This window comes from Ambystoma mexicanum, chromosome 2q (genome assembly GCF_040938575.1).
Source record: "Ambystoma mexicanum isolate Mex_15411 chromosome 2q, UKY_AmexF1_1, whole genome shotgun sequence".
Classification (NCBI taxonomy): domain Eukaryota; kingdom Metazoa; phylum Chordata; class Amphibia; order Caudata; family Ambystomatidae; genus Ambystoma; species Ambystoma mexicanum.
The window spans coordinates 408,987,201-408,999,807 of NC_090924.1; the positions used below are offsets into that span (position 1 = coordinate 408,987,201).

The 12,607-nt window shown below is 43.6% G+C and overlaps 1 protein-coding gene across 2 annotated transcripts in view; it reads left to right on the forward strand.

The window, feature by feature from the left end:
- Positions 1-12,607, forward strand: part of LOC138569454 (metalloproteinase inhibitor 1-like) — a 380,069-nt gene that overhangs the window by 226,716 nt on the left and 140,746 nt on the right. Inside the window, exon 6 of one of the 2 annotated variants that reach the window (XM_069647434.1) lies at positions 5,219-7,745. The exons of the other annotated variant lie outside the window; for it this stretch is intronic. Coding sequence (XP_069503535.1) covers positions 5,219-5,356 — 138 coding nt within the window. The 3' untranslated portion in view covers positions 5,357-7,745. Of the gene's footprint in view, positions 1-5,218; positions 7,746-12,607 lie in introns of those variants that run through there. 2 annotated transcript variants of the gene reach the window in all.

Sequence of the window (12,607 nt, forward strand, 5' to 3'; positions counted from 1 at the left end):
GTGGCAGCATGGTGGCGTTGGGAAGTGTGTCTGTTGAACGTGTGGCCTTTTTCAACTCCTCAATGATGCAGTGGCTGCAATTGGATCCATTAGGTGCATCTGTATCCTCATTTCCCACACCTACTGGTATTTATCGCCTGCTTTCAGGTGGAAGTTTCACCTCCTAGCATTTTCCTGTATTACCGGCATATTTATGCCGGTAATACAGGAAAATACTGGCTCAGAATGTGCCGTTCTTTCCATTGCACCGTCAATACCAGCATGGGTTTTGGGTCCATCCAGTATTTTATGCACCGGCTTTATGGAGGCGTTGATACCAGTGCCGGTGGATTCTTACCAGTAACAGTGTATCCGGCGGCTGTCGTCAGGCACACCGTAGTTGGCTGGTCCAGTAAAAGTATTGGTAAAATGTATTATCTGCACTTTTACTGTATACCGGCCAACTCGTAATGAGGCCCAATATCTGGTAACAATGGGGTTGATTCCCCATGGGCAGGGCTGCACTTGAATATGGAGTTATGGGCAAGACATTTGCCGTGTTTACGGAATACAGCCGCTGACACACTTTCACGTTCACAGATTGAGAGGTTCAGGCAAGCATGTTCCCAGGCGGACAGGGAAATTACACCATTCGATCAGCAGCTATGGGCACTGGTGGAGTGGACGAAAGGGTGAGGGAGCTAGATGAAAAGGCACTGGCGGATGGGACAAGGAATAAATACAAGATATGTATAAACTTGCTATGGGCGGTATGTCTGGAGCTGGGGCAGATCATGGACAATAGGGCCAAGCGTTTGGTGGTCTGGGCAAAGGACTATATGAAGTCAACAACTTGGTTAGCGGAGCACCTGGAGGCCATAGTATTTTCTGAGAATTTGTAGGGTAGAGGAGACCCAACTAAGAGCTTCACATTCAGGACCGCGCTGGAAGGTTGGAACAGAGGGAGGACACTGATCCCATATGACTGACTGTCAATAGACTTCCGGGTGCTGAGGCAGCTGGTCCACCAAGTGGGTGGGTTTTGCAAGTCGCCCTATGATGGTAGGTTATTTAGGGCAGCCTTCTGTGTAGCTTTCTTTGGGGAATTCAGAAACAGTGAGCTGGTTGCCCGCTCCGGGATGGAAACCAGCAGCAGAGCAATGGGAAGAACAGACATAACAATGCACAGGACACACATGAGTATTCTCATTAGATGGTCAAAAACGGACCAGGATGGGACGGGTCAGGAGGTCACATTGGGTGTGCTAGGTGAGGAAGAGAAATATCCAATAATATTTATTCTTGCATCAGGATGGAATACATTTGACACAGTTTGAATTTAGGAGGGTGCTGGCCATGTCATTAGCAAAGATAGGTCTGGGACAGAAGAGATATACGCCACATGGTTCAGGATAGGGACAGCAATCATGGCCTATGTAGAGGGGCTTGAGGAGAAGCGAATAATGTAGTTGGTGAGATGGAGGTCATTCCAATTCCAGAGCTACCTTTGGCCAGGGATCGTCCTGGGGTTAGTGAACAAGGGTACAGGTCAAGGGGTAAGCAAGAGCGGGAATTGAGACAGTGGACAGGCTGACGGGGGAACAGGGCACAAGGGAAGAAACACCACTTCAGAGGAGGAGGCAGGGGCAAAAAAGGGAGGATGGAGCAGGGGGGACACGGAAGCATACAAGCAGATGAAAAAATTTAAAAAACACGAGAAACTGAATCCATACTTTTATTCTCAGGGCAAACTGAAACCTGGCTGGTACGACAGTCGTTCGTCATGCGAGCAGCAAGGAGCATATGATAGGCAAAGCGGAGCATGGAAATGGGGCTTTTGGAGACAAAGGTTGAGTGGAACGGACAGGAGCGTGAGATGGTGCGAGCTAAATGGGCTGGTAATGGGGGGAGGTAGCACGTAAAGGAAGGCTGCACATCCTGGTAATTTACCTTGGGGGGCAATGACTTGACGGCAAAGAGTAGAGGACTGTTGTTACAGCTAACGCGAGGCACACTGAGTCCAAAATTGGGGGACACAGAGATAGTATGGTCGGAATCCATTCCTATACATAAATGGAAGCTGTTGCAGTCACACAGAGCGGTGGAGGGATCACAGAGGCGTTTGAATGCATGCATTGGAACATTTTTGAGAGGCATTGGCTTTGGCAGGGGTCAGGCATACCCTAATCACCCTAAGAACACCAGAGTATTTTAACCAGGACAATGCTCATCTGTCTGATGTGGGAATGGCATTGATGAGAAGCAGTATCAGGGATACGTTGGAAGGGTATGGATGCAAGTAAGAACAGGAAAGGGAGAAGAAAGGCATTATGCAGCATAAAAATGTGGAATCCCCGGTAAGGGGGAGGGCAGTGCAGACAGACATCTGGAAGGTGATGCAACAAAAGAAGAAAGAGGGCTACACATGAAGGGTGGGTTGACAGCAGCAAGGGGTGCACCAGGTGGAGGGAAATAGAAGATAGTCTGTGTGGGGGAACTCGGCGGCAGCGATTGCCGCGGTATAGTCTTGGCGGAGTTACCTGGTGTATCCAAAGATAAAAAGGGCTATAACGGGCAAAAGGGTCTGGCGGTCATAAGGAGGGAGTTGGGGGAGAGGAAACACGCCCCCCAGAGAACAAGGCCTTGGGGAGGCATGGGAGATAAGCAACCGATTGGGGCGAAAGGAAAGGGGGAACATTACTGCTGCAAGCGAGGTCAGGGAAGGCTGGCTATAGTAAATGCAACTCGGGGAGATGGGACCTGGGGAAAGGAGGGGAGGGAGGCAGCGGCCACCAAAGGGGGAGTGTCTGATGCCAAGGGGAGAGGGTCAGCGATATAAGGGGGTGGTTTGAAAAGCCAGTTGGGCTCGGGGAATGGGGACGAGATAACTGGCCACCTACCAGCAAAGGCAAGCAGGGGCATTTAGGGAGGCAAGTGCTACCAGGACGACACAGTGAACCAATGGATTCTATCTCAGTGTAGTTCCTGCGGGTGGGATTGTCAACACAGATCACCTGTAAGCTAACTCTCGCCAAAATAAAGCAGCTGTGTCATGTTGATCATCGACAAAAATGGTGTGGCTGTGACTTATTGGGGGGGGGGAGAATGGGAGGTGATGTATCGGGGAAACTCAGATGGGAGGGGGTCTGGGCAGCCTAGTGTGGGATGTCACCGGATGGGTGACCCCCGACTGTGACATTGGGGGAGGGCAGCTCGGGACATGAAAGGAGGGGGGGCATGCCATCCAGGGTGCAAGGACGTGGGGAGGTATGGGGCATAAGCATGTGAGGTCAGGGAAGGCTGGCTATAGTAAATGCAATTTAAGGGAGGTGGGACCTAGGGAAAGGAGGGGCGGGGGCAGCGGCCACCAAAGGGGGAGTTGCTGACACCAAGGGGCAGCGATATAAGGGGGATGGTCAGAAAAGCCAGTCAGACTCGTGGAATGGGGATGAGATAACTGCCTGCGGGGGGAAACGTGCAGGAGTTGGCGCTTCCAGGGAGTTTGTGGCTGGCAAGGAGGTGAAGGTCCCCTGCTACTTGATTGAAGACGGGAGTAACTCTCTGACGGTATTGTTTGCTTTCGCCGCTGAAGTTGCTGAGTAGGCTGCAAAGCTCCTGGAGGTCATGTGTGTGGCAAGTGGAATTGGCCCAAATACTATGGTTGCCGAATTAGCAAGACACGAGATAAGGCGGGAAGGAATGTTATAACGCTGCTATTTTTAGAGTTGAACGTGGTCATTTGAGTCTGAACAGGCTCTAAGCGGAACTTGATCTGTGCAGTGCGCCCACGTCATATTTTCCAAAAAGGACTTTTTTTATACTCTCCTGACGGTCAACTTAATTTGCGAGATGTTATCACCCGACCTTTCTGCAACGTCCACAGTATTAGATCTGGCACCAGCACCTTTAACAAAGAGGAGACTAAAGGAGACTGCTGACTGTGAAAAGAAAAATCCCTGTAATAATTCATGAAACATCTTCTCCTTTTATAACATGTGTTGCCGAAAAACAGTCTACTTATGCCCCAACACGCCAGGGGAAGCCTTTTCGCTTATAAGCGAAATACATCAGTCCTTGGGTTCATTTAATGTCCCTTTGCTCTTCTCTGCTGGAGGACTTGTGGATATTTAACATGATATTAGCGCTGGCAGCAGTTGTTGATTTCACTTCAGTAAGACTGTCTGTTACAGGCAGAGTCATCATCAGAACCTAAGCCATTTACTAATAGAAATATTGCAATCTGGTCTAGGAAACTGGCAACTCCTAGAGCCTCCTAAGGGCATGCAAACAATTACGCAGCGGCCATCTAATTCAAGGTTTAAAGTGGGAATTCAAGGCTACGATTGTTTATAACACTTCTCGAGTCATGTGAAATAGGACCTGCATTAAGGTTGCCTCTAATTATTTTGTGGACTGTATTTATGTACATTTTGTTTAACGAGCCTTCGTTAATTATATTTACTGTTTACTCATTAGTGCTTTTAGTATTTTGCTCTTGAGTATTGCTTCTATGTATGGATTTCTCTAATGTCATTGAGATTTTTAGATGTATTTCTAATATTTGCTGATTTTTGGTAAATTGGTGTTGCTTTTATGGCAGTTTTTACTGTCGAAATAAAGCATTATTATTAATAATATTAATAATGTAATGTTATTATTAATAAGTAAAAGTGTGAAATACCTGTGAGAAACCCCACACAAGTGTGTCATCATTTCTTCTCTAAAGCTGGTAAACGTTGCTATAGAAACAGGTCGGCACAATGTGGGAGGATCTGCTCAATTGTTTCAGGTCTTTTGGGTCTTCTTGGGGACTAGGATTGCAAGGGAACGTTTTGGCTTCTCTGCATGTAGAATAAGAGGACAAGGGAAAGGAATCACTGATTAGGATCCAGTAACTTAGTGACGCGGCGCGGAAGAACGGCTTGTTAGAAACTCGCAGAAATATAGATTGGGCAGTCGCGTTTGCCTCCCTAACCTGTATACTCTCCTAACTCTCTAGCCCCACTCTCCATATCTTTCTAGCAGCAGCCTTAATTTTCTAGTCTTCTTTAAACCACATTATCGTAGGTTTTACTTGATCTCCTTATGTTCTCAGCTAGAATTGCACTGCATGAAAACACAGCATGTTCTGACTTACATAGATAGATGCTGAAAATAGTGGCCTGAATTGCAGAATGACTAGTGTTTCACCACTATGTTCCTAAACATGTATGTTGTATTTGTTGTTCTTATACACTAGGTTGCTACAAAAAGGTACGTCTTTGGAAAGAACCAGTGCATTTTTGATGAACCCGGGCCACAGCGGACGGATCAGGACCTGACAAAGAGGTGTCTTCTAAACGTTAACGGCACCTGCAGCTGGAAACCTATGGCATAAATTGAATATTAAATTGTCAAAGTGTATGTGGTAGAAGAGGTCACTCGGTTCATTACCCTCATCATGTATTCTTTTGAAGTGTAATTTCTAGAAGATGTAATTAGATGCGTATTGGTGTCAGCTTTTTCTTCGTGCGCGCGCGCGCACGCACACAAAAACACACACACACACACACACACACACACACATACACACACACGCACACACACACACTGCATCCAGATGGTTGCATATGTTATGCAATATATGTCAACATATCCAGGTGTTCCATGTATTCTTGTGTGTGCCACTTCACATCATTTTCTTAGTCCATCACTCAAAAGTATATCTTCCCATGACTCATGCCTAACTTTATACCCACCCAATCACATACAGTTCTTCCACCGTCCCAATGCATCTTAGCGCAAAACAGAAGTAGTAGAGTCTGATGCAAATCTGTGCGCAGCCAATCTCTCTCTTGCAACTCTTGCTGCCACGCTCTTTGCTCTCAGCTGATATCTTAACGTAATCCAGAATAGTGTGGCTAAATCCCGCCAAACACAAGCGGATTAACATTATCTCTTAAATAGCGTCACATTTTAATGAATCACCTGAACAGCAACTATGACTTTAGGCCTTTTGAAAAATAAGTCCACATGTACAGCAACATCATTCCTTCGTCTGCTGATGAATAGAATGGACAAAACAACACCCAGAGCTATGCACTTCCATGACAAAAAGGTTCTATTTGCATATGAAGGACCCATTACATGGGTTAAACGCCTTACCACTTTCACTGCATTCTGCAATCGGATGCTAGTTTGCTTTTGGTTTTGTTAGTGCCCAGTTATTCCTTATGAGCTACTTAGCGACACATTTTCCTGAACGTGTGGAGTGGATTAACCCTTTCACTCCTGCATAGTAGTTCACCTAGACATCTTTCTCACCCATAATTGCCCTGAGCGTTTTGATCTCATTGTGCTAGCGTAGCCCACTCTTCCAACATATCCAATGCATGCTCCACAGTATTCATGAACACCTCATCATCCTTGTGGGCCCTCTCCCAATGACCAGGTTGATTTGCTCTGTAATTCATTTTCTTTGATCAATTCCATTCTTAAGTGTCTTCATTCAAAGGAAATCTGCAATCATGTTCTTGTAACCTGGCAGATATTCAGCCTGGATTTCATCTCCTTGCACTCTGCTTACCCAGAGAGATGTGCCCCAAACTACCCTGCCAATCTCCTTTTCTAAATAAACTAAGCCTAATTTCCAATAAATTGGTACTGCATCTCTTCTCTGCATAACACACTGGAAGCACAGGAAATGGCTACCTTACAGCTATGATGTAGGTATTTGATTAGTCTACTAAATATACACATTAAACCCCTTCCTACTTATTTCCATGCCTCTCTCCTCCATTATTGCCTTCATATTTTCCATTTCATGGCACACTCACTACCCGACAATTCATGTCCTATTCAGTTGCCCTTTCTCTAATCCTGCACTCTCTAGTGTGAGTGCAGCTTACTCTCCACTTTGAATTCACCAATCTGTCTGCAAGAGCAAGATGTCGTGTCAACCAGTCACTGTGTGCTCCCCTCCCCCAATAAACAAGGCTGACACCACACCACCTCCCCCTCAAGTGGGATTCAACTAAAATAAATCATAAACAGAAACAGTTCCACAATGTTTTTCTAATATTATCAACCCTTTCAGAACCAGCACAATGATCTGTGTGCCATAGAGATGTTCACTGACTAACACTCCTCTTCGCTTAAGGCCCCATACTTAACTATGTTCTACCTGTCTGGTTGACTTAAATATTGAATAATAAAGTCCAGATTCAAGGTTATGGTTAACCTAGAATAACAAGGATAGGAGCTGTGCCTAATATTTCTACGAAGAGAGCTTATAAAGGTCTTGTTGGCTAGATCATAACAAACTCGAATCATATTTATTTGACCTTCCACTTGCTGTTGAGTTTCCTTTATTGTAATTGGAGTGTTAATATGTCCAAGCATGCCACTAAGTGGATATCAAAGTGTTATCATCTCTTGAATGAATCAATTAATAGAAATAATTTGATGGTTTGGGAATTTTCATGTTGATGTTACTCAGACTTCATTTCCTCTTGTTCTCCACTTGTCCAGACTCGTTTGTTGCATCTCCCAAGCATGACATAACTTGTATTGTGGAAAACTGTTTAAGGGTCTTGGTGATTGCATGTGTCCTCCTCCTTTCCACATTATGAAGACAAAATAATAAAGATTACTCCAAAAATGAATCTTCTTTATCGCATCATTTTAATGGTAACCTTTTAATAATGATTTTGCAATTGTATTGTTACAAGACTCCGTTGAGTTTAAAGTGCTCCATCAAATAATAAAATCTGTTTTCATCAATCCTCTATATTTGTTTTAAGGATATTTGAAATGAAGATCCTGATGCTCTAAGTTCCCTGAAAAGTTGTATTTGTTTTTTCTATTTAGCATTTGGAATCAAATGTGTATGTGCATTATTTTTTAATTTGATATTATGCCCAGTCATTTTAAAAAATAATCACATCTCTAGCACAGCATTTTTGGTTAAAGTATAGACTTCTGTGTTCTTTGAGAATTAGGGAAGGCCAATGGTTGAAATTATTTATACTTCAATTGAGAAACAGGCATTTCGAGAAGCCACTGACGCAGTGGCTTCATACCATCCATAGATTGATGGTGTTGGCCAACCTGACTAAATAGTGTGTGTTACTCTTACTAGATTTCTAAGTACAAAGAGCAAGTAAAAAAGTTTAGCGAAAATATGAACATGAATGTGCCCCGGTGACTCAATGAACCAAAAAACGAATATGGCATTTGTTGTGGCTGAAAATGTGCTCTTCTCGAAAAGTGTAAAAAAAACTTACATTTTTATGAACATCTTCACTCTGACAAAAAGTGAATCATATAGTTTTTAAACAGTTTGCCAAAACTAAATTCCCCTGGAGGTGTACTTAAAAGACAAACCAAGTCAACGTATATTTACTTTGGCATTTAATTGTTGCCTGTCTGATCTGTTAGTCATATTGCAGCCGCCTCAAAGGATTGGAGGGTACATTTATTTATTTAGCTTGGTCTATTGAATTTATACTGCACTTTCACCAAAGTGCTGGACAAATAAAATACACAAATAGACTGGAGGCAGTCAACACTCCTGAGGATTGGGAGAAGTGAGAAGATAAGTTTTATAAAAAGAAGCAAAAGTAGAGTCGAATGAAAAGAGAAGAAAATTACAGAGCTTAGACGAAAGGAGAAAGAACAGAAACAGGGTGGATGAGGGACAGGTAAAATGTAAATAGAGGAGGAGAAAAGAGTCTGAGGGTGTAAAGCAAGGTAAGAGAGATAATGGGAGGTAAGGCATGAACAGGGTTCTTGCTAGGTCTGGAAAAGATCCGGGGCTATGCTAATTTTGGGACTGTCGGGAATGGGGGCTAGCTAACCTTTTTGGTTGTAACCCCTCAGCTTCTATCCGGGGCTACAACCAAAAGACCCGGGGCTATAGCCCTCTCATCCCCGCTCTAGCAACGCCTCTGGCCATGAATAGATTTCTAAACATTACAGAGTTTATGAAACTGTAGATGAGCAGGAAAAGTAAGCCATCAATGAGAAACTAGGGTAGACAAAGATGGGCAAAATGTGTGTGAGCAGAAATAGAAGAGGAATAGCAGAATTACAGACAACGTAAAACAGAGAGGGAGAATAAACCAGGAGGGCCAAAAAGAAGTGCGAACAGTAGTCAGATCAGAAAAAGAATAACTGTGAGAACAAGCATCTTGGTGGTAAAGAAGGTACAAATCAGACAAATCCTGCAGGTGTTGTATGGTTGAAAGTGGCAGGACTGAGCAAGAGAGGAAATGTAAGAGGAGAAAGACAGTAAAGGATCAAAGTAGCTCCTTTCCCTTGGGCTACTTTCGTGCTCCCGTTCACCTCAGTGCACAGCGTCTCCTGCTGTGGTCCCCTGTTTGCTGGGTCGGCTTCTCCTGGGTTTCCTCGAAAGAGGATGCATCTCTCCATGTTGGTTTCCTTCTGATGTTTTGTAGTTCCTTGAACCAATCAAATGCCTTTAGAGACTAGATTGTTCCCATTGGTTCTCAGAAGGATCTGCATACTTCAGGTCACATTTCTATTAACAGTACTTGTAATGGAGCTATTTGGAAGGCAATTGGTATTTTTAGAGCCACTAGTCTGGTCTAAAGTTAGTTGATATTACCATAGCATATATTGCCACTGGTGGGAAAGAGGGAAGGAGGATTTGTCTTGGTGAAAGAGGGAGGGTCTAACAAGGCGTTTGTATCACACATTCTCTAGGAATGGTTGACCCTAATCCCATAAGGGGCTTCGTCTCCAGTGTGATCTATCTCTGGTGCCCTATCCAAAGGGGCATTGTTGTTCTGTGGACGCACCAACCTGGCCCCATGGAACAGACCTCCCCCTAGGGGAGAAGGGATGACATCCACAGATTCGTCACAAGTTATTAATGTTAAGTTTAACATTCATATCATTTAATTCATATACAAATATATGTATAATCATTATATATCATATTATGCATATTATGTTATGATGATTGGACTGCCAATCAGTTCTAATACTCAAGTCATGTAACACATTGGACACACACATACACACACACACACACACCTTCCCCCCTTGTAGTGTCAAGTGTCAATCAATCAAATCTTTATTTAATTTGGATTTCTCCATTAAACAGAAAACAAATTACAAACATCATCAAATTACATGCATCATACTTTATACTGTGTTTAAAATGAGTGCTCTCCTATTTAGTGCAATAAAACACAGGTATTTAAATTGTACAAAAATACCTCGTCATTATTCTCCATAATGAAATTAATTGCATCACAGTAACATCAGCTAATATGTAGGGCTTTTAAAAAATGATTTAAAAACTGTTTGCGAATATCTAAATAGCATGGACATAGCAGTAAGAAGTGGCCCAAATCCTCAACTCGATTATGATTACTAAAACAGTTCCTCGTCCTTTCACTCGAGCCCCCTATACCTGTCCTTCTGAGGTAACAAATTGAGCCTTGCCATTATGATGAGCCTTCTACATGGCCTTGATCTGATTAAGCAGATCGCCCCACCTCCAAGAGAAGTGTCTCTTGAGGCCGTAAAGAAAGCAAGTGAAGGTAGGGAGCATGCCATTCTAATATTCCTTTCCGAGTCTCACCTCCTTGCTTCCTTTTTTAACATTATATCTACAATGTTGCTTAACGTGTCATGAGACCGGCATTCTTTAAAAGGAATATGCCATCCATCATTAACTTAGTGCCTTCATTATATCATTGAAATTTAGAAAGTGCCAGGGATGTCTCAATTTCCCCAACCAAGTATGCGTTTAGAGATTGGCCCGTCACTACACTTTTTAAAATACGACGCAAACATTCTCTGGGCCTGTTACCTCAATTGACGGGATCCCCAATTCCATAGGCAAAGCACTATTTGGTGTGTCTTGCGGGAGGCTCACACATTTTTTCATTTCATTTTTTCATTGTTCTATTCTGCTGTTTCTCCAATACATAACAATTAGTGAAACCCCAGATCTCACTCCCATAGGTCATCAAGGAGCGGACCATGGCCTTATATACACCAAGGCACTTGCCAAGCATGTGTCCCCCATACATATGATAAAATCTGAGAAGGCCACAAAGCCTAGCTGCGGCCTTCTCTGCAATGGCTTCAACATGTATTGGCCATTGCCCATTCTTTGTGAACAATATGCCAAGATAGCAGTACGATTTTACAACCTCAATCGCTTCTCCTCCAAGAGACTGTTTGGATTCCACTCTTCCTTTGCCAAAGACCAACATTTTTGTCTTTGCTCTATTCAATGTCATTCCGTGGGTGGTGAAATATGTCTGCGGGCTTAATAGTTATTGATCTGTCAGTTTCCAGACTTTTCATGGCAATCCGTTATTCTTTATCTAGATTGTCCTAGTAAAAATGTTCTTTTTTGAAACCAGCCATTACGGTCTTGATGACAATTTTTTCAAAAGTAATTATCTCACCTGGGGTGGAGCCCGGTGGGGGATAGAATTTAGAGTGTTCTTTCAGACCCGTAATGTTCTCTGTGTTTCGGCGTGGGTCTACTGTAGCTTCCGTATTGGATGGTATATACATTTCAAAGAAATGTTTTAAACGAATATTCCTAAAGAATTTCCGTAATTCAAGTTCAATTTCAAAAGGTCGTGTCCTTTGGGCGGGGACAAAAGATAGACCCTTACCTAGGAGCCGCAATTCTGATGCGGTCATGGTCCGGGAGGATAAGATGAAGACTGGTATACCTGATTCTGCCCTTGGTTCTGATACCATTGGCGCGATCTCATGCGCTGCCCTGACTGGGCCGGGGGTCTCTTCGGTCGTCCTCTTTGTCCGCCCCTGGGAAAAAAAGGTTGTGGTGGCTGTCCTGTTAATCCAGTTAAACTAGAGGCACTGCCACTTCCACTCGATGAAGTGCCTGCGAAGTTTACTGATCTGTTTCTCCTGTTAGAATATTGACCCGCTCTCTGTACGCAGCCTTTTGACAGCCTATCTGGCCCACCACCAAAGGTAAATTCGCCAGCATGGGCACTTTTAGTTCCACATGAGCAGTCGTTACATTCAGACACTTAAATGTGACTTTCTGTTTACTTGCAGCCATACCTTTGATGGCTGACCGCTTTACAACACATTGGACCTTTTCACCTGTAGTTATTCGGTGAAAGGTAAGACACGTTTTATGCTTTGTGTACATTTATATTTATTATGTACATAACGGCTGGGGTTTAGACTCACTCCCCCCCCCCTTTTTTCTGTTCAACACAACAGGAGTACCTAGAGACCAGCCCAGTGTGGCGTATGGATCTCTAATACAGTGCCTATCAATTGCTACCTAGGTAATCTGTGTGTTTTCTATTTTGTGACTACACATTTTTGATTCAGTCAATTTAAATTAGTTCTGCGGCTCATACACCCACCTGATTGTGATCTCCCTTCCCCACAGCTTAGACGTCCCGTGTACAGAACCTTGTCCTGATGATGGCCGTCCCAAAGATGAGGCTCATTTAGCCCAATTCTAAACGGCCGAAACACCTGGTGTAGACATACTACTCCCCGAATTCACAGCACATTGATTGCTGTCCACACATGAAAAATCTTATCTGTTGCCTCTTAGTTGTTTTACGTTGTCTTTAGAATTCCGCTTTGAATTGTTTCACAATTGAACTGT